The 21,594-nt window shown below is 46.9% G+C and overlaps 1 protein-coding gene across 2 annotated transcripts in view; it reads right to left on the minus strand.

Annotated features, from left to right (window-relative positions):
• Positions 1-21,594, minus strand: part of LOC144766712 (protein spire homolog 1-like) — a 292,220-nt gene that overhangs the window by 69,659 nt on the left and 200,967 nt on the right. For both annotated transcript variants that reach the window (XM_078650474.1, XM_078650473.1), the window contains 2 exons: positions 13,796-13,941; positions 3,956-4,093 (listed from right to left, as the gene is read on the minus strand). In XM_078650474.1, coding sequence (XP_078506600.1) covers positions 3,956-4,093; positions 13,796-13,941 — 284 coding nt within the window. The remainder of the gene's footprint in view (positions 1-3,955; positions 4,094-13,795; positions 13,942-21,594) is intronic.

Below are 21,594 nucleotides of genomic sequence, written 5' to 3' on the forward strand. Positions count from 1 at the left end.
CACACAGACACACAGACACACAGACACACAGACACACAGACACACAGACACACAGACACACAGACACACAGACACACAGACACACAGACACCTTTTGCACGTCATTAATATACCATGGGCACAGTTAATTTTTACTAGTGCAGATCGACAAAATTCAGTGGGTATTATATGCACCGACAATTCAACTTCAATTCCAGCTACAGTTTATTAACAACGTTAAGTCATTTTGAACTATTAGACATTTTTATTTATTTATAGGCTTATATAGCGCAGGACTCGATCCCCCGAGGGGTATCTCCGCGCTTGGTTCACCTTATATGCTTAGGGCCGTGTCTTCATGAGTGCGCAGGAAATTATGCTGTCTTCAACAAAAAGGTCTTCAGTGATTTCCTAAAGGCAAGATAGTTGATGTTTTGTCTTAGAACAAGAGTAAGTTTGTTCCAGAGACTGGGGCCCAAGAACGAGTGCTCAGCCACCAAGTCGTGCCTTTCTGATTGGCGGAACCTGTAGCAAAGATTGATTACTGGAGCAGAGGGTACGTCCAGGTTTGTAAGGGATACATTTTTCAGCCAGATACTGAGGTCCAGAGCCATATATTCTTTTATGAATGACACAGCAGGCTTTAAACTTAACTCGTTGCCGAATGGGCAGCCAGTGAAGTTTTTCCAGAAGGGTGCGGGATGGAGTTCTAGGCGGGGCATTAAGAACCAGCCTTGCCGCGGTGTTTCGAGCCACTTGTAGTCTGCTCAGCAGATTGTCATTAGCAGATAGAAGAAGCCCATTGCAGTAATCCAAACGGCTAATTACAAGGGCTTGGACCAGGGTCTTTCTGAAGGTGTCTGGCAAAAAAGGGAACACGCGTCTCAGGAGTCCGATTACCCGAAAGCAGGACCCAGTCACCTGATTCGCGTGTTCCTTTAATGATAGTTCCTGGTCCAGTCACACGCCTAGATTTTTCACTGTCTGTTTGGGACTGGGGACAGGCCCCAGATCCAATGGCCACCAGTCCAGTGACCACAAAAGAGGAGCCTCCCCAAATAGCATGACCTCGGTTTTCCCCACGTTGCATTGTAGGAAATTGGAGGCCATCCAGCATGATACCGCTCTCATACCTTCAGCAAAGGAGTGTTTAATTGTAGGAGTGAGAGTCTGGAATGGAAATAAAAGCAGAGTGTAGTCAGCATACGACACCGGAAAAAATCTGTGTGCTCTCACAAGGTCATCTAGGGGGGCAACATACACATTAAATAGTGTGGGACTTAGGCACGAGCCTTGTGGGACCCCCTTAGTGAGCTCTGTAGATGTAGAACGAAAGGAGCCCAAGCGGACACATTGAGAGCGGCCCGAGAGAAAACTCTCTAACCAGGACAGAGCCAAGCCTCCGACCCCCACCTCCTGCAGACGACTGAGAAGAATATCATGCGATTTTGTGTCGAAGGCTGCGGACAGATCCAACAGCACCAGAATCATAGAGCCCCCTTTATCCTGTGACATCCTGATGGTATCCGTCACGGCGAGGAGTGCAGATTCTGTGCTGTAGCTGGATCTGAATATCGATTGGGAATGATCTAAGCCTCCAGACGCCTCGATGTAACTAGACAAATGGATGTTAACATGCTTCTCAATCATCTTCCTCAAATACGGCAGAAGGGAAATGGGGCGGAGGTTGGATAGGTCTGTCCATGGCAGGGCGGAGTTCTTACGAATGGGATTTACTAAAGCTTTCTTCCATTCTTGCGGTACCCGGCCATCCCCAAGAGAAAGATTCATCAGTGTCTGAAACATAGGGCAAAGTAAGTTGCCTAGAGGAGCAGTCATTTTAGCTGGTAGGAGATCCAGAGGGGACCCTGATTTAATGTGACCCATCAATGAGTAGATGTCACTCTGATTTACAGCCGGGAAGGCGATAAATGTGCCTTTAAGCTGTACGGGAGATAAAGGAGTGGTGGAGGAGCTACCCTTAGGATTAGTAGCCTTTACAATTTTGTCATAAATCAGCTCTATTTTGTTTTTGAAAAATAGAGAGATGTCATTGCACAGGGATTGTTAAAAGTTATCGGGACTTTCACAAGCTATGGGTTTAGTAAAGGTCTGCAAGATCTGATATAATGCCTTGGAGGAATTTCCGGCTTCCGCCAACTGAGAAGTAAGGTGATTCCTCCTGGCCAGCCTAATATTTTTATGATATGAAGACAAGGCATCAGAGTGATTTTTCCTACTTTCCTGAGAGTGGGTTTTTCTCCAGATTTTTCCAAATTTTCTACAACCCCGTTTCTCTGATCTAAGTTGTGCAGTGTACCATGCCTCCTGATTAGATGCAGGACACTGTTTATACAATTTCATGGGGGCTAATAAGTCAACTGGATCTAGGAGGGCCGAATTAAACTTAGATAGAGCTGACTCCACATCATCAGAAACGAAGTTGTGGGGTTCCACCAATACTTTCTGGAGTTTGTCCAGTGTCACTTTATGCCACTGTCTGCGCCAGAAAAAGGGAAGTGGCGGCCATTTATTAGGTTTTTCCAGGCCAAGAAGTGAAAATTGAATCATGAAATGATCTGACCAGTTTACTCAGGTCGACGGTCGGCATAATATCTTGGAGCAGTTAGAAAAGATCATGTCCAAAGTGTGGCCTGCCACGTGTTGGGCCGTTATTTTGTTTTGTAAGCCCTAGTACGGAAAGATCTGAGAACAAAGATGAAGTCTCCAAATGATTGGGAAGATCTCCATGTATATTAAAATCCCCCAGAAGGAGGAAATCCTCTCTGGCTTTAAAGTGAGAGGCCAGTAGTTCAGTAAGGGACAGTGTAAAACCGGTACTTGGCCCTGGTGGACGGTAGACTAGCGCTCCCTTCCAATGAGCTTTGGATGTGGAGCGGATCCTGAAAATCATAACTTCCATCAAGGAGCAACTCCTTTGTTACACTATGGAAACATTCAGCCCTTCTTTGAAGACAATAGCAATACCGCCCCCAGTTTTGACCGGTCTGTCAAGCCTCAATATTTTATATCCTGCAGGGATGCCCAAAATAATAGCAGGGACCGTATGTGGTTTTAGCCATGTTTCAGTCATAAAGCAAATTTCAGGTTTTACAGTGGAAATAAGGTCCAAAAATTCAAAATGGTGTTTAGGTAGGGAGCGAATGGTAATAAGAAGACTTTTCAATCCATTCTGCAGCAGTAGTCCCCCAGTGCTATGCCCAATAGAAGTCAAAGTATGGGATGCCTGAAATCGACAATGAACACACGCAAATGGGCCTTCCAGGCATGGCCAGTAATCACAAGCACAGCCCTCTAATGGCACTGATTGAAGATCAAATAAGGCTTGAGCTGTGTACCTGATATGATGTTCCCCCATGAGATCTATGCAGACTTGAGCAGAATCCATAGCCCCCGGCCCCGTCCAGTCGCGGATGGGCGCAGACGGGCCACTCTTTGGCTACTCTTCGGCTTCCCTGCGCGCGAACGCTGCACACTCAAACTCAGGCGAGGGCTAAATAGCCCTGGGGATGCTACCACTAGAGCGCTAACCGCTCCAGTGATAGACCAGAGGTGCCTGGCTCTCCCTGACCCGCCCTCCGCGCAACGGTACTAGCTACCGCATTGGACCGGGGCGGGCAGGAGTGGTGATGGAGCCCAGGCTTCCGTAATTACACTGAGTGCCAAGCCCCCCTTACGATTCAGCTTAGAGTTATGTGGCACCGATAGCGTCTCCTGACTGCAGGCTAGCGCAGATTTCCAAAATTCCAATTTAAAAATGAACAAGTGGTTTTTAAAATTTCAGCATAAACATGAAAGCACAATTCTGTCATCCGAGGCGAACAAGCGGGCCGGGGAAGACTCTGCCACCGTCTTCCCGACCACAGCTCGCCGATTGAACGTTCATCCTCATATCCGGTGGATCTGAATTTTTTCCAATTACAGACCTGTACTTGAAATATAAGGGGCCCCTTACCTTATGCTTTGAAGACCTTTTGCAACCCAGTATGTCGAACAATCCATGGATATCGGAATTCTTAGTGGCTTGCCTGCTTGCGATCAGCTCTGCAATGGTTGGAGGACTTGCTGGTAAGGTAGATGCTTTGTTTAGAGACTATGCAACCAAGAGAAAAAATTTGTTCATTAGACCTTTTCACACATAACATTAATAAAATTAGCCTAAGCGCTCATACAAAAGACCGTGCCAACATAGGTGGCATTTTCCACTCTCCGTTACACCAGAGAAGACAATTTAGCTAGTAGCTGTTTTGAGCTAAATCATTTCAAATTCCAATGCTGTTTTTTGCAAACAAGGAAGACCACGTCATACACATGCCATCCCTAATACTTCAGGATATAGGAGAAACTATCACTTGCATACATATCAAAATTTCCCTCATTGACCAACAAATCTTACTTTAAAAATATCGCAGTGACAGGAAATAATTATTACAACGTTTAATTTTTTAGCAAAACATTTAATTTCCTCTTTTTTATATATTTTTCATCATACCATTTTTTACAAAGTCAAAAGATAACTTCATCATAAATTAATCTAAATGCATCTAATCATTATTACATTTCTTTTAGAACCATGATTGCCAAAAAGTGTACGGATATACAAATATACATAAATATTGATGTCCTCGCGATTCAATACAGCATACACATACCCACTCCAGTCATGCAAAATCATTCACACTCGTACAACTGAAAACAACCAATATCTGTAAATGCTAAAGTAAATGTTTGACAGAAAAGAGAAAAGAATTAATCTCTTCTGCCATCAAATCGGGTCTCATAAACGAAGAAAATATGAGACTAGGCACTGGGTCGACGCACGTTTCGGTGGACTGAAGGCTGTTGAAACCACCTTCCTCAGGACCACTTCAGATACAACAAATTAATTTCTCAGGGGACCTAAAATGAGAGTCCGTTTTATTGGACTCTAGTATATCATAAGATAGCCAAGGTAGAAGTCCTTAAATTTTCAAGAGGGAATTTATACAGCATCCAAAATTAGTTTGGTTCTGGATGGCTTAATCAGTGGACTTCTTCCCAGTTGCACAGGGGCCAGCAGAATAGAACGTAGCTCGTGAAATAAATGTATATGCTTTTAATTCATTTCTCCTTTTTTTCGTGATTGGGCAAAATCTGCAGAATCCAAAGTTTAAAAGATGATGGTGTGACAATGCCTTCCTTAAAGCGTGGAGTGCCGACCATGTGAAACCCCCGTGCCGCAAATGAGGAATCAACTATCACTTGCCACTCATCGTAAGGTGTGGTAGAGGCATGCACCCGGCAAACACCACACAAACGGTGCAACAGGTGCAGCCAGAGCAGGTCCAATGGTCCCTAGCAGGTCATTACTTTTCCTACTGTCATTAAGTAACCCAATGAATATCAATAGTTCGACTCAAGTGCCACTATGCATGTCAGAATTTTTGACCACTTTCTGAATGGGTCTTTGTTTCCGTGGTAGCTCCAAATTGTCAACTCAACATTTACATCAGGGTACTATATGACTTGACTGCCATGTTCACTGAACTCGTCCTCGACCTCCTGAGACAGACCCATAAGACATCCTTACCGCACTGCACTGCGCTGCACTGCACTGGCTCCCCATAAGCAGATGCTGCCATCTCAATCTCCTCACCTTCACCTACAAAGCCCTCCAAAAATGAAGGCCCAGTCTACCTCAACCAGAGAGGTGAACTTCCACCAGCCCACAAGACTGCCTCGCTCTTCCACCAGCCCACAAGACTGCCTCGCTCCTTCTCCCTCCACCTCTCCCACTCACCTTGAATCATCATCAGAAGTGGTGGCCGATCATTCTCCCATCTTGCCCCTAAACTCCAAATAACCCCCCCTACGTCTTCGATCAGCACCAACACTACTGAAGTTCAGAAAGACTGAAAACAGGATTCTTCAAATAGCTCGGAGCAGCAGAACCGATTTCTCGCCCCCACTCCCCGCGCCATGGAGACCCTCAAAGGTGATAAGTAGCGCTCTATAAATCCCATTTGATGTACATAGAAATGGGTTTGCATTTACCTAAAAGTAATTCACTATTAGGTAATCGCAAACCATTATGTACTACAGTACACGGTTTGCGATTCCCAGTAGGTTGCAAATAGACCTACCTCATTAATATTTATGAGGTAGGGTGCAACTGCGACCCATTGATAATTGATAGAATTACACGGATGGTGGCCTGCTGGGGTCAGCAGACCCCCCATATCCGGGATCGCTTTCAAATAAAGCAATTTAAAAATTTTTTTTTATAAATGCAGCCCATTTTCCTAAAAGGAAAACGTGATGTTTCAAAAACAACAAGCATTGGCGCAGCCAATAGGTCTCGCCTTTGGGACCTTATAAGTGGACTACTGGTAACATTTGTATAGAAGACACTAGAGCAGTAGAGACCTACTTTTGTAGGTAAAGAAAAGACAATCCAAGCATACGTAAATACAGACTGAAATAAACAGCCTAATCCCTGAGTGCAACGAAGGATATGGACCCCCCTGTCTGCTGTTTAAAGGCTGAAACACAGCATTAAACAGGGTTCAGTGGTGGACCTTTCTGCCCGGTGCAACTGCTCCACCATTGAAAGCTACGTACTGTTATCTCAATATTAATAATGACTCTTCTACTCAAAATTCCAAAAGCATAGCCTCTGGTGATGCCCTGAGTAAATTTCTAACTACACTGCTGATTGCAGATGGCACCCTTAAACTAGTGCCGCGGGTCATCATGGGGCATTTTATGATGGCACAAGTTGTGACAAGCTATCTGCTTACTTTGAGGGAAGTCGGGGGGTATAGATGGTCATCTGGCAACATTCTTCTACACGTATGCACTGGTTTAGTGATGGGGCCGAGTGATACTCCCTTTCAGAGTGTGAGGCCAGTGACGTGGGAGTCAGTCAGAACCCAGAGCTCCGTGTGAGGCAGGATGTAAGAGGGAGAGAGGAATGGCGCGAGAGAGAGAGAGAGAGAGAGAGAGAGAGAGAGAGAGGAATGGCGCGAGAGAGAGAGAGAGAGAGAGAGAGAGAGAGAGGAATGGCGCGAGAGAGAGAGAGAGAGAGAGAGAGAGAGGAATGGCGCGAGAGAGAGAAAGAGAGAGAGAGAGAGGAATGGCGCGAGAGAGAGAGAGAGAGAGAGGAATGGCGCGAGAGAGAGAGAGAGAGAGAGAGGAATGGCGCGAGAGAGAGAGAGAGAGAGAGAGAGAGAGAGGAATGGCGCGAGAGAGAGAGAGAGAGAGAGGAATGGCGCGAGAGAGAGAGAGAGAGAGAGGAATGGCGCGAGAGAGAGAGAGAGGAATGGCGCGAGAGAGAGAGAGAGGAATGGCGCGAGAGAGAGAGAGAGGAATGGCACGAGAGAGAGAGAGGAATGGCGCGAGAGAGAGAGAGGAATGGCGCGAGAGAGAGAGAGGAATGGCGCGAGAGCAAGAGCGAGAGAGGAATGGCGCGAGAGCGAGAGAGAGAGGAATGGCGCGAGAGCGAGAGAGAGAGGAATGGCGCGAGAGCGAGAGAGAGAGGAATGGCGCGAGAGCGAGAGAGAGAGGAATGGCGCGAGAGCGAGAGAGAGAGGAATGGCGCGAGAGCGAGAGAGAGAGGAATGGCGCGAGAGCGAGAGAGAGAGGAATGGCGCGAGAGCGAGAGAGAGAGGAATGGCGCGAGAGCGAGAGAGAGAGGAATGGCGCGAGAGCGAGAGAGAGCGGAATGGCGCGAGAGCGAGAGAGAGAGGAATGGCGCGAGAGCGAGGAATGGCGCGAGAGAGAGGAATGGCGCGAGAGAGAGGAATGGCGCGAGAGCGAGAGAGAGGAATGGCGCGAGAGCGAGAGAGCGGAATGGCGCAAGAGCGGAATGGCGCGAGAGCGGAATGGCGCGAGAGCGGAATGGCGCGAGAGCGGAATGGCGCGAGAGCGGAATGGCGCGAGAGCGGAATGGCGCGAGAGCGGAATGGCGCGAGAGCGGAATGGCGCGAGAGCGGAATGGCGCGAGAGCGGAATGGCGCGAGAGAGGAATGGCGCGAGAGAGGAATGGCGCGAGAGAGGAATGGCGCGAGAGAGGAATGGCGCGAGAGAGGAATGGCGCGAGAGAGGAATGGCGCGAGAGAGGAATGGCGCGAGAGAGGAATGGCGCGAGAGAGGAATGGCGCGAGAGAGGAATGGCGCGAGAGAGGAATGGCGCGAGAGAGGAATGGCGCGAGAGAGGAATGGCGCGAGAGAGGAATGGCGCGAGAGAGGAATGGCGCGAGAGAGGAATGGCGCGAGAGAGGAATGGCGCGAGAGAGGAATGGCGCGAGAGAGGAATGGCGCGCGAGGAATGGCGCGCGAGGAATGGCGCGCGAGGAATGGCGCGCGAGAGGAATGGCGCGAGAGGAATGGCGCGAGAGGAATGGCGCGAGAGGAATGGCGCGAGAGGAATGGCGCGAGAGGAATGGCGCGAGAGGAATGGCGCGAGAGGAATGGCGCGAGAGGAATGGCGCGAGAGGAATGGCGCGAGAGGAATGGCGCGAGAGGAATGGCGCGAGAGGAATGGCGCGAGAGGAATGGCGCGAGAGGAATGGCGCGAGAGGAATGGCGCGAGAGGAATGGCGCGAGAGGAATGGCGCGAGAGGAATGGCGCGAGAGGAATGGCGCGAGAGGAATGGCGCGAGAGGAATGGCGCGAGAGGAATGGCGCGAGAGGAATGGCGCGAGAGGAATGGCGCGAGAGGAATGGCGCGAGAGGAATGGCGCGAGAGGAATGGCGCGAGAGGAATGGCGCGAGAGGAATGGCGCGAGAGGAATGGCGAGAGAGAGAGAAATGGCGCGAGAGAGAGCGCGAGAGAGCGCGAGAGAGAGAGCGAGAGAGAGAGAGCGAGAGAGAGAGAGCGAGAGAGAGAGAGCGAGAGAGAGAGAGCGAGAGAGAGAGAGCGAGAGAGAGAGAGCGAGAGAGAGAGAGCGAGAGAGAGAGAGCGAGAGAGAGAGAGCGAGAGAGAGAGAGCGAGAGAGAGAGAGCGAGAGAGAGAGCGAGAGAGAGAGAGCGAGAGAGCGAGAGAGCGAGAGAGCGAGAGAGCGAGAGAGCGAGAGAGCGAGAGAGCGAGAGAGAGAGAGAGAGAGAGAGAGCGCGAGCGAGAGAGAGATTACACATGAGGCGGAGGGAGGGAAAGTGGGTGAAACGTGAGGGAGGGAATTGAAGCAGACAAAAAAAAAAAAACCTAAACAAAAAAAACCGCTGGAAAATAAAAGATGAGAACTACACAGTTATGTTAGTTCGAAACGCGTAGACCTTTCAATAGCCAAAATTGGTCTATTTACAATTGCCACAGAAATATTAATTCACATCAAATTTACTGTGAAATCAACATTGGCTTTCTTTGTTGTTCATGTTTACAGCATGTATTGAATCATTTATGTTTTCATTGTTAATTGTTGTTTTGTGACGGGATGAGTGAGGTATGAATGAGGATTGACTGTTACTTAATGAGTTTATAATCACTGTAAATAACGTTTTTTGTGCACTCCAGATGTTTTAATATTTGTACCAAATTTGTGTGAGTCACTATCAAAATAGAAGTGAAAAATTGAAAAAGTTATAAAAAAAACCAGTTTTGATTTATTCAATAAACATATCGTTCAAGTCGTATGTTTATACAAATACGTTTTCAGTTTTGAATTTTGCGGCGTTTGCACTGTGTTTGTTCATTATATGCTTGTGGCAAGCAATGCCGGTGGGAGCCCAGACCCAGTGGTTTTTTGTTCATGGAAAATAAAAGGGGGCCAGGTAGTAAAGAAGGGGGGGGGGGGGGAGTCTTGTATGAAAGAAGGGAGTGGGATAAGGAGGCTAAAAAGCAAAGGGTGAAGTATAGAGGTGTGGAGGAAAGAAGGTGTGAGGGGCAGGGAGCGGAGAGAAGCAAGAAAGTTAAGAGAAGCAGGAAGAGAAGGATCAAAGAGCAGTGGGTGAAGTAAGATGAAGGCGTAATAATAAAGTGGAGGGGCAAAAGAGGCATGGAGAAACAGAGTAAGTAAGTTCAAGGATTAGGGAGCGTGGAAGCAAACTAAGGAAGAGAGGCAAGAACGGCTTAAATGCAGTCATGGGAGAGAAGGAAGGTACTAAGAAAGAAGGATGTGGAAAAGCAGAGTGGAGAGATGGTGGAAAATAAGGGGGAGAGGCAGAGTGTGGGAAGGGAGAAGATTAGTTTAAGTGGGGAGGGAAGAGATACATCAGGGACTGGAGGCGAGATGGAGTGATGAGAGAAACTGCACGGGAAATTGAAGAGGATGTGGAGACGATTAAACGAGGGAGGGAAGAAGCGATGGAGAAGAATGGAGTGCTGAGGTAGAGAAACAAGTAACAGGAAAAAAAACAGAGCGCAAAATGGCAAACTATGTGAGAGAGAATGAGTCGGAGAAAGAAAAACAGAAACCGGGGACGGAAGAGAGAATAGGACGTAATTAACTGGGATAATTAAGTTCTGATTTTACAGCCTTTTTTCTCCTAATTCAATTATCCCCATACATAGTGTATACATATGTATGCGTTTTCAGACTTCTCTGGGGTGCTCTTGGCCATATGTCTGTTAGAATAGAGCATGTCGGGAGCGGAGCGGAAGACCAGCGGATCCCACAGCAACAGCGCCGCCTACAGGCCGACCAGTGCCAGCTGGCGAGGAGCCCCCAGCCGGCCTCAATCATGTGACTCGGAGGCAGCGAGCACAGGCCTCACTTTGGACGCAGCAGGTCACATTTGTCTAACGCCTAAACAAGAACACCGCGAGTGGTGCTCGCACAGTAAGGAATGTCAGGAATGCAGCTGCCAGCCTGCGCACCGCTGCTCGCTCCCGCAAGCAAAACGCTGTGGGAGTGAACATTTGCTGAAGAGGTGGGACATGCGCCCGCCTTTAGCCACTTGCAGGCTATAAAAAATAAATGACACGGGCAACGACCAACCTAATGCATGGGGGAAGTCCTAGCCACACAGAGAAGTTTTGAGTGCTCACAAGAAGTCTCCCATAGAGCAGTGCATGCGCGCTGCGCTAGGCCGGACCTAAAAACGGTGTTTGGGCGAGTCCCACACTTTGTTCAAACTACTGTATAAGGTGGATAAGCAAGCCTTAAAATCAACCTGCTGGTCACTAGTGTGGCAAGAAATAAAAAACCAGGGGCACTACGGGCCATCTTAGCGAGCAGTTCCTGACATTTAAACCTACTTCTGTTTTTGAAAGTTACATGAACAATAGATCACCTTATGCCAAAAGTTTGTTCATTAGATTTAGAACAGGTTGTTAGCCCCTTCGATTGTTCAGTAAAAACTGGAATAATAATCCCTAACCTGATTAATGACCTGCTTGTGGCATGAACTCAGACTCTTGGCGATATTATGTTTGTCTTTCGCGCTTGCGCACTGCATAAGCGAGACCTAAAAATCAAAAGTTCTATTGGCACCATTGCCTGCTCTGCAAGAATGTTTTACAACCATTCACAAAGGGGAAGGGTTCCCTTGAGGACCAATTCATGTTTATAAATGTTTTTTTGGGGAAGTTGTATATACCACACACTAGGCCCGAAGGTATCAGAGCGCTTAACATGAGTACCAGTTGTGTTACAGATGGACACATTGATTTTGTTAGGCAAGGGGAGATGAAGTGATTTGCCCAAATAAAAGAAAGTGGACACCAATATTGTGATTAACTCTAAGGCAGTAAGGTATATTACAATCAAGACGGGGATGAGGCTGGGGTACACTATGTCAGCGTCCTGTTCCCTCTATTAATTGACCCTATGGCCTCTGCATTAAGGCAAGATGCTCATAGAGTGGCTTTAGTCAAAGCACAGCAAAATATAAACTTTTAGCTGGTGATATGATATGATACTGTATCTGGCTGCTGGAGAACAAATTATCCAAAATTAGTTTGCTCGAATTAAGGAGTTTGTGTGTATCGGCAGGTGCAAAAAATAAACTATTTCAGGTCTAAAGCCCTGTTATTAAGCATCTCTCCTTCGGTCCTTGTTGAAATGTGAGCTCATTATTCCCATACTTGTGCAATTGGACATCTGGGGACATGAGTCACAACTATCTTTGCAGACTAACCCTGGCCCCACTACGCGCAACCCGCCTCCCTCCCGCCCTCCCTAAATGCTTAAACGACATTATAAATGAATTATAAAACCACTTACCTTGTCTGCCGCGTCCCCGGGGCTCCCTCACGTCATCGCGTCGCCGACGCGCGCGTCTTGGATACTAATGCGCATGCGTGGCGGCCCGCGCATGCGCATTTCTCGCGAGAAATGCGCATGCGCGGGCGGCCGCGCATGCGCATTTGTATCCAAGACGCGCGCGTCGGCGGCGTGATGACGAGAGGGAGCCCCGGGGACGCGGCGGACAAGGTAAGTGGTTTTATAATTCATTTATAATGTTATTTAAGCATTTAGGGAGGGGGGAGGGAGGCGGGTGGCGGGCAACTTCGCTACGCCTGCTTCGCCTACTTTGCAAAGGGCGAAGTAGGCAACACTACGCCCACTTCGAGGGCGTAGCGAAGTTGCCCGCCCAGGGTTATTGTAGACCTGCTTTGTTTAAATTATATCACCACTCGGATTAAAGTTCATGGGTTACTTCATTAAGGGCATTCATCAGCCCCCTACTTTTATTCACAGCACAGCATTAAATAGGTCATTCTCACTGTGTATTTATCTTTTCAAATGTTAATATTAAAGTCCATCAATCATTTTTCTAGGAAGTCAGCCAAATGATATGTAATTTTCTATGGCAGGGTAAAGAGAACAGCTACTTAACACCTTAACCGCGGCGGCAGTTCCGCCACAGTGCGGGCGTTCCATTGAGTGGACGGGGCCGCATCGCCCAACGGACGTGCACAGCACTACGGAGGTAGTGCTCGCGATGGCTATTGTCATCCCAAAGTCACTCTTACTTTTGTGTTTACTTGCCTACAAATTTGTCATTTTCTTTCGAGGAATCAGATCGGTATTGGGTAAGCTAACTGAGAATATAAGTAAAGCCTATTTTGTAACCAGTCTTAAAGGAATAGGAACTTCGTATTATCTAGAACTTTGTTACCAGCCAATGTTGCAGCCTCCACAAATTGTAGAATTGATTGCCACTCCTAGGCATAGAATAACCAATTGGCTCAAAGCCATTAGAGGAGCTAATTATAAAAGAAGGTCCTTTGTCGCCCAAAGTGGATCTCGGCACTCGGAACCAAATCCAAAAGGTGTGTCCTACCTGCTCAGCAGTATGTTTTAGATGTGGTAATGTGGGGAGTATGGCTGCAGTAATGTTTCACATGTCCGCTTCTCTATCACTTTTGGGATCACATATTTCAATTTAATAGTTGAAAGCTTCATGTGGCTCTACGGCTAGACCACTACGGGACTCTGTTTGGATTGATCCCAACATGTAGGCATATTAAAGTATGGCAAGACCATTTTGTGTTCATCACATTGTTGATCGCCAGGTTATTAATCCTACAAAAATGTAAATTCACTTAGGAGTCAACCTTTAATCAATGGTTAAATAAGATTAAAGGGGTAGAGCAGTTTGAGACCCTGTATGCCGCAAGAATCTGGTCTAGAGAAAGGTTTTTATAATTTAACAACCTGTGAGTGGATACAGGCATATAATTCAGTGGAAGAAATAAAGGGTAGGTCCCAGTAAGTCCTAGACCTGCATTGTATCCCCATTCTAGGCCTTCCAATTGGTAATTGGCCTTTAATCAGACATTAGTACTAGTTCCCAGTGGATCCAGTACTCCCATGGGCTCTGTATTGTGGAGTGCAAGCGAAATGTAGGTAGAGCGTGTGGAGGTACTCACAAGATCCTTGCTTTGAAATCCGCTTTCCAAGGACCTGGATCTGCGGTGTAAGGAAAACTTGTCCTTGTGCCGATGCACTGAAGTGTTTCTCTTTTCGGTCTTCGAGGACGTCAGCAGTGGCACAAACTCAAAGTCTGGGTCGAGCTCTGGAAAGAAAAGGCATATAGAGAGTGAGAAAAGGCAGAGGGTTAAGAAACAGAACGCGCGCTCTCAACTAAGCATTTGAATAGTCAGTTTGTATCAAAGGTTATCCTGCTCTGCAATCAGCCTGCCAGTCACACTGACAAAGCACTTCAGATGTCAGATGCAATTCAAAGGCGAACACGAATGTGGCCCAATTGACAGGAAACCTGCAAAAAGCCACCATTAAGCCTGAAGCTGAAAGCTCCAAAGTTAGCACTCAACGCTGGTGTGATCCATCAGTCCACAATTAGAATAGTACTTAAACACTTATGAGTGCACCAGCTCAACATAATTAATCATCACGTGGAAGTGAATGGTTATTTAACAGGCAGGGTGGGGGTGGACAAGGAGCACAATTGAATATAGACATGTACACATCTTCCCTTTCCACACAACCTGGGCTGTAAGGTCTAAATCCACTGAGGTGGAGCTAGAGCCATGGTCCTGTGCTAACTTGCACTAGGGTACCAGGTACCACACCTTTACAAATATTTAAGCAGTGTGCTACTCAACCTCTTTATGGCGAGGTCGTTGCGTTTTGTGCCAGCTCAATACAAATTGCAATTCTCAAAAACTGAAAAACTGAATAGTGATCTTGCAGTACAATACTGTAATTAGAGGAAACACTGGCAGGATGTACTAAGTTACAGGTTTGAGGCCGAGTAAATGTATCAGATGCGGCATCATGGCTGTTACTATTCTTGTGCCCATGAGACATGTTGAGTTGGGAAGACGGTCAAGCACGTGTATCTGTGAATGTTTTTAATCTGTGACTGTATTTTGTACTTTCTTAATAAAGAATTTTTTTTTTTTTTTTTAAATGTACCAGATGCACTATGGGAATGTGATGACCCCTTTTCTCATTAAGAGACACAACAATAATAATTTGCAACTGCAAGTCCAGCAGTAGATCATGGAGTGCTTCTTAACATGGGCGGGGGAGGGGGGGGCGATAACCCATTAACAAAGAGTTATCCCATGGCTTTCAACTTTTGAATGGTGGAAAGCAGACAATGGTCCTGTAAGAAGGAATGACCCGGAAGGGGGCATACATTGGTCCTGTAGACCATGTGCCCCTCCAGATCACTCCTATGCACATGACCTCCTGCTCCATAGATACGGACTGATGAGGAAATAGGGTTTACGGACTCCAGTAAATTTTGCGATGAAACTTCTTAGAACAGTCCCATCACAAAACAGAGGGTAGGTTTCAAAACAGTTTGAGTGCAAAAAGACAAAAAAAAAAAACCTAACTGGATTGCGACCCGCCCTTTGTACATCAGCCCATAGGTTCAGATCCACGTTGCTTTGCCAACAAACTAGCGCTGCCATCAAGATCCTCTCAAAGTACAGAACTCGTAGCACCAACGCTGACTGAATACCTAACAGAGATCACCTATTTCTCTTTCCTCAATGCTTTCTCTCCTTCCTTCAACGAAAAACGCAGAGCTGGCGTGATTTGGCTGCACTGTACCCAGTGTTGCATTTGATCTCAGTAAAGTCCGTGTGACATTTGACAAAGCCTCAGATAAAGTAGAAAAAGTTATGATGTATCATCTTAAGTTTTTATGGGCATTAGAAGTTTACTAAGCAGACCCGACTACAGAGGTCTGTGACCACAGCAAAGATTGGATTGACATAGTACTTAAAGCAGTGATGGCAGTAGGGCTGCAGGAGGTGCAGCAGCACCCCTAAAATAATCTTGCAGGAGTTCAGATAGCAAATGACCCATAAAGAGGCCTTTAAATTGTATGTTTTTCCACTCATCCGTTTGTTAATTCAAAGCAGAGGTCAAGCAATGTCTTCTCACACAATACTCCTTATTGAACATTGCAACATGAGGGGTTTGTGTAATGTGAACCAAGTGACCATTTTGAGTGGGTGCAGGAAGTATTAAAGAAAAGGCCACAGGATCAAAAGGGGTTTCAAACAGCCCAATTTAAATACTTGTAAAACATTTTTTTTTAAAAAGCTAACATTTCAAAATATATCAGCAGCAAAGACGGTACAAATGATGTACACTGCGGTTTTTGTAATTTCAAAGTGTGGACGAAATAGACTTTAATCTGATCAAAACAAGTCAAGATACTTTACATGCGTGATGCATTAATTATAAATATGTGCAGAAATATCATTTTTACGTGTCATTGGTTGTGTGCCAAATAGATTTAGAAGTAAACCTGCATGTATGATGGTAATAGTGGCCATTTCAATGGTAAGTGTGCTCTCTTTAAATGAAAGTACCGTGGCACACATGCCTCTGTCGCATGTTTGGACACGGTTACAAAATTCAGCATGGACACTCCTCACCCCACCTTTCTTCAGCTGAATAAGCAATGCTTATTTTCTACCCTTGTTCTTTGTGCAACACTTGGAATTTATGATCCCTCGGATTTTACTATAGTAGCATTGATGGCAGCACCCACACTCTTCAAACGTGTCAGTGCCACGAACAGAAACGCAGAGCACAGGGCACGGATTTCCAGTAGAGTTCGAGAGGACTAGGTACTGGTCAGTTTTTTGAATGCCCACATAAAATAAATGTACACACAATAATTCTAAATGTGACTTATTGGCATAATTGGTGGTATCCTGATAATATGGAGTGGGTATGGCCCTCAGACAACATTGACCAAAGGGACTATACCTGGTCGATGGAACGGTGGACCCGTGTAGTAGGTGGGTGGGCTTTGTATTTGCAAAGTTATGTCATGTAGTTGAAGGAAGGCGAACACATTTTTCAGTTGCCAAAAACTGGGCTTTCAGAATGGTAATGCAAAGCAAGGGATTAAAGCACTAAAAATCAGAAAAGTGTCTTGAGCACCTGTCTGACAATACCTATAAAAGGCATTGGCAAAGCAAATAGGCCTGGATTTGGCAGTCAGCCTTCTGACTTTTTTTTTTGTTTTGTCATGGGTTTTGCAAAACTTTGTTTGGGAATATGCTGAGCCCTCAATCCAAATAAAAATAAAAAAAAAGCTACAGGCAAGTCAGTCTAATTAAATAGAAAAAAAGAAAAAAAAAAAAAAAAAAGATTTACCCTAGTACACCCTGGCACTGAAGAGAACTACTCTGGGAGTGGATAGGATTCTTGTGAAAGAGTGGTATCCCATAACTATTAGTTAAGTCAGCTATGGGGGGGGGGAAGAGAGAGCAGAAGGGAGTATTCAAAAGCAGAGAAAGAGAAGCGGGGGGAAGAGAGAGAAAGAAGCGGGGGGAAGAGAGAGAAAGAGAAGCGGGGGGAAGAGAGAAAGAGAAGCGGGGGAAAGAGAGAAAGAGAAGCGGGGGGAAGAGGGGAAGAGAGAGAAGCGGGGGAAAGAGAGAGAGAAGCGGGGGGAAGAGAGAGAAAGAGAAGCGGGGGAAGAGAGAAAGAGAAGCGGGGGGAAAGAGAAAGAGAAGCGGGGGGAAAGAGAAAGAGAAGAGGGGGGGAAGAGAGAGAAAGAGAAGCGGGGGGAAGAGAGAAAGAGAAGCGGGGGGAAGAGAGAGAAAGAAGCGGGGGGAAGAGAGAGAAAGAGAAGCGGGGGGAAGAGAGAAAGAGAAGAGGGGGGAAGAGAGAAAGAGAAGAGGGGGAAAGAGAGAAAGAGAAGCGGGGGGAAGAGGGGAAGAGAGAGAAGCGGGGGAAAGAGAGAGAGAAGCGGGGGGAAGAGAGAGAGAAGCGGGGGGAAGAGAGAGAGAAGCGGGGGGAAGAGAGAGAAAGAGAAGCGGGGGAAGAGAGAAAGAGAAGCGGGGGAAGAGAGAAAGAGAAGCGGGGGGGAAGAGAGAAAGAGAAGCGGGGGGGAAGAGAGAGAAAGAGAAGCGGGGGGAAGAGAGAGAAAGAGAAGCGGGGGGAAGAGAGAGAAAGAAGCGGGGGGAAGAGAGAGAAAGAAGCGGGGGGGAAGAGAGAGAAAGAGAAGCGGGGGGAAGAGAGAAAGAGAAGAGGGGGAAAGAGAGAAAGAGAAGCGGGGGAAAGAGGGGAAGAGAGAGAAGCGGGGGAAAGAGAGAGAGAAGCGGGGGGAAGAGAGAGAAAGAGAAGCGGGGGAAGAGAGAAAGAGAAGCAGGGGAAAGAGAAAGAGAAGCGGGGGGAAGAGAGAAAGAGAAGAGGGGGGGAAGAGAGAGAAAGAGAAGCGGGGGGAAGAGAGAAAGAGAAGCGGGGGGAAGAGAGAGAAAGAAGCGGGGGGAAGAGAGAGAAAGAGAAGCGGGGGGAAGAGAGAAAGAGAAGCGGGGGAAAGAGAGAAAGAAGCGGGGGGAAGAGAGAGAAAGAGAAGCGGGGGGAAGAGAGAAAGAGAAGAGGGGGAAAGAGAGAAAGAGAAGCGGGGGAAAGAGAGAGAGAAGCGGGGGAAGAGAGAGAAAGAGAAGCGGGGGAAGAGAGAGAAAGAGAAGCGGGGGGAAGAGAGAAAGAAGCGGGGGGAAGAGAGAGAAAGAAGCGGGGGGAAGAGAGAGAAAGAAGCGGGGGGAAGAGAGAGAAAGAAGCGGGGGGAAGAGAGAAAGAGAAGAGGGGGGAAGAGAGAAAGAGAAGCGGGGGGAAGAGAGAAAGAGAAGAGGGGGGAAAGAGAGAAAGAGAAGAGGGGGGAAGAGGGGAAGAGAGAGAAGCGGGGGGAAAGAGAGAGAGAAGCGGGGGAAAGAGAGAGAGAAGCGGGGGAAAGAGAGAGAGAAGCGGGGGAAAGAGAGAGAGAAGCGGGGGAAAGAGAGAGAGAAGCGGGGGAAAGAGAGAAAGAGAAGCGGGGGAAGAGAGAAAGAGAAGCGGGGGGAAGAGAGAAAGAGAAGAGGGGGAAAGAGAGAAAGAGAAGCGGGGGCAAGAGGGGAAGAGAGAGAAGCGGGGGAAGAGAGAGAGAAGCGGGGGGAAGAGAGAGAAAGAGAAGCGGGGGAAGAGAGAAAGAGAAGCGGGGGGAAGAGAGAAAGAGAAGCGGGGGGAAAGAGAGAAAGAGAAGAGGGGGGAAGAGAGAAAGAGAAGAGGGGGGAAGAGAGAGAAAGAGAAGCGGGGGGAAAGAGAGAAAGAGAAGCGGGGGGAAGAGGGGAAGAGAGAGAAGCGGGGGAAAGAGAGAGAAGCGGGGGAAAGAGAGAGAAGCGGGGGAAAGAGAGAGAAGCGGGGGAAAGAGAGAGAAGCGGGGGAAAGAGAGAGAAGCGGGGGAAAGAGAGAGAAGCGGGGGAAAGAGAGAGAAAGAGAAGCGGGGGGAAAGAGAGAAAGAGAAGAGGGGGGAAGAGGGGAAGAGAGAGAAGCGGGGGAAAGAGAGAGAAGCGGGGGAAAGAGAGAGAAGCGGGGGAAAGAGAGAGAAGCGGGGGAAAGAGAGAGAAGCGGGGGAAAGAGAGAGAAGCGGGGGAAAGAGAGAGAAAGAGAAGCGGGGGGAAAGAGAGAAAGAGAAGCGGGGGGAAGAGGGGAAGAGAGAGAAGCGGGGGGAAAGAGAGAGAGAAGCGGGGGAAAGAGAGAGAGAAGCGGGGGAAAGAGAGAGAGAAGCGGGGGAAAGAGAGAGAGAAGCGGGGGAAAGAGAGAGAGAAGCGGGGGAAAGAGAGAGAAAGAGAAGCGGGGGAAGAGAGAAAGAGAAGAGGGGGAAAGAGAGAAAGAGAAGCGGGGGCAAGAGGGGAAGAGAGAGAAGCGGGGGAAAGAGAGGGAGAAGCGGGGGGAAGAGAGAGAAAGAGAAGCGGGGGGAAAGAGAGAAAGAGAAGCGGGGGAAGAGAGAAAGAGAAGAGGGGGGAAAGAGAGAAAGAGAAGAGGGGGGAAGAGAGAGAAAGAGAAGAGGGGGGAAGAGAGAGAAAGAGAAGAGGGGGAAGAGAGAGAAAGAGAAGAGGGGGGAAGAGAGAAAGAGAAGAGGGGGGAAAGAGAGAAAGAGAAGCGGGGGAAGAGGGGAAGAGAGAGAAGCGGGGGAAAGAGAGAGAAGCGGGGGAAAGAGAGAGAAGCGGGGGAAAGAGAGAAGCGGGGGAAAGAGAGAGAAGCGGGGGAAAGAGAGAAGCGGGGGAAAGAGAGAAGCGGGGGAAAGAGAGAAGCGGGGGAAAGAGAGAAGCGGGGGAAAGAGAGAAGCGGGGGAAAGAGAGAAGCGGGGGAACAGAAGAGGAGGAAGAGAGAAGAGGAGGAAGAGAGAAGAGAAGGAAGAGAGAAGAGAAGGAAGAGAGAAGAGAAGGAAGAGAGAAGAGAAGGAAGAGAGAAGAGAAGAAAAAGGAGAGAAAGGAAGAAAAAGAGAAAAGAGACTAGAAAGAAAGGAAGGAGAAAAAGGAGAAAAAAAAGGTGAAGAGAAGAGAAAAAGAAAGGAGAAGAAAAAAAGAAAGGAGAAAGGAGAGAAAAAGAAAAGAAAGGAGAAGAGAAAGGAGAAGGGAGAAAGGAAAAAGGAGGAGAAAGGAAAAAGGAGAAGAGAGAAGAGAAAGGAGAAGAGAAAGGAGAAGAGAAAGGAGAAGAGAAAGGAAAAAGGAGAAAGGAGAAGAGAAAGGAAAAGGATAAAGGGGAAGAAAAGAAGAAAGGAATAAAGAAGAAAAAAGAAGGGAGAAAGAGAGAAAGAAGAGAGAAAGAAGAAAATAAGGAAGAAGGAGAAGGAGAGCGAGAAGGAGGAGGACAAGAAAAGGCACAATAGAAAGGGCAACAAAAATGAAAAGAGAAAGAATTAAAGAAAAGCAAGGAAAGAAGAAAGCAAGGAAGGAAAAAAGGAAAGAAAAATTAGGAAAAAGGAAAGAAAGTAGAGAAATTAAAAAAGGAGGAAAACAAGACAAAACAGATACAATCTTGTATGCTGTGAAAAAGCAGCAGTTGAAAAAGCAAAAGACTAAAAAAGGAATTTACAACAGCACTGCAGAAGAATTGATCTGATATAGATGGATCAAGCATCACGGAGCCTCCTCCTGCTACCATGTCAGGCTCAGAATACACAACAACAGTAAAGTAATTATAACGTTAAAAGAAACACTGGCACTAAAGGGGACTAGAGTGTGTGCAACTGTATGTGCTCCCTGTGAGAGAGTAAAATGAAGTCGCTCAAAGTGAAGTTTACTTGTGGCCTAAGTAGGCTGACCCATTGCTCCATGCTGAATGCTGTAGTGGGCAGAAGCAAAATAACTATATAACAATGCCAATGGATGACGAGAAGTGGCTGAAAGCCCCTATGTGTAAGTAAATTATACATAATTTAGTAAAAATCAAAAAGGTCTTGGCTAACCCCAGACCTACAAATAAAAATGGACCCCACCAAATGGAGCACAATTTTGACACCTCAATTTAACAAGGTTTTAAACATTTAATAGCAGTCCAATTCCTTCCTGTGGAAAGGATCTATCAAACGCATATACAAACACATATACAAATGCAGTCCCAGAAACCATCCAAACAACTTTTGTCCAATGGGGTGCTAGAACAATAAGTAAAGATCTTCACTAAACACCTTTTAAACCAATGGACAATAGAGACAGCGATTACATTTCAACTAATAGGGTGCAGACAACAGTGTTCCACATAGGCCAATAAATGAGCAACATCGATTTTGGTAAATAAAGCAATAATCACAAAAAACCTTTTGCATTTTATATATTACTCAACAGCTTTTTATAAGATAGACTGCAACATACTTTAGACCAGGGGATTGCATCAACATGTATTTTTCCTATTGAGGTTACATCACAGTAACACCTGGTTGTAATGACAACTTGGAGGGCCATGGTTT

This window comes from Lissotriton helveticus, chromosome 7, assembly GCF_964261635.1.
Source record: "Lissotriton helveticus chromosome 7, aLisHel1.1, whole genome shotgun sequence".
NCBI classification, from domain to species: Eukaryota; Metazoa; Chordata; class Amphibia; order Caudata; family Salamandridae; genus Lissotriton; species Lissotriton helveticus.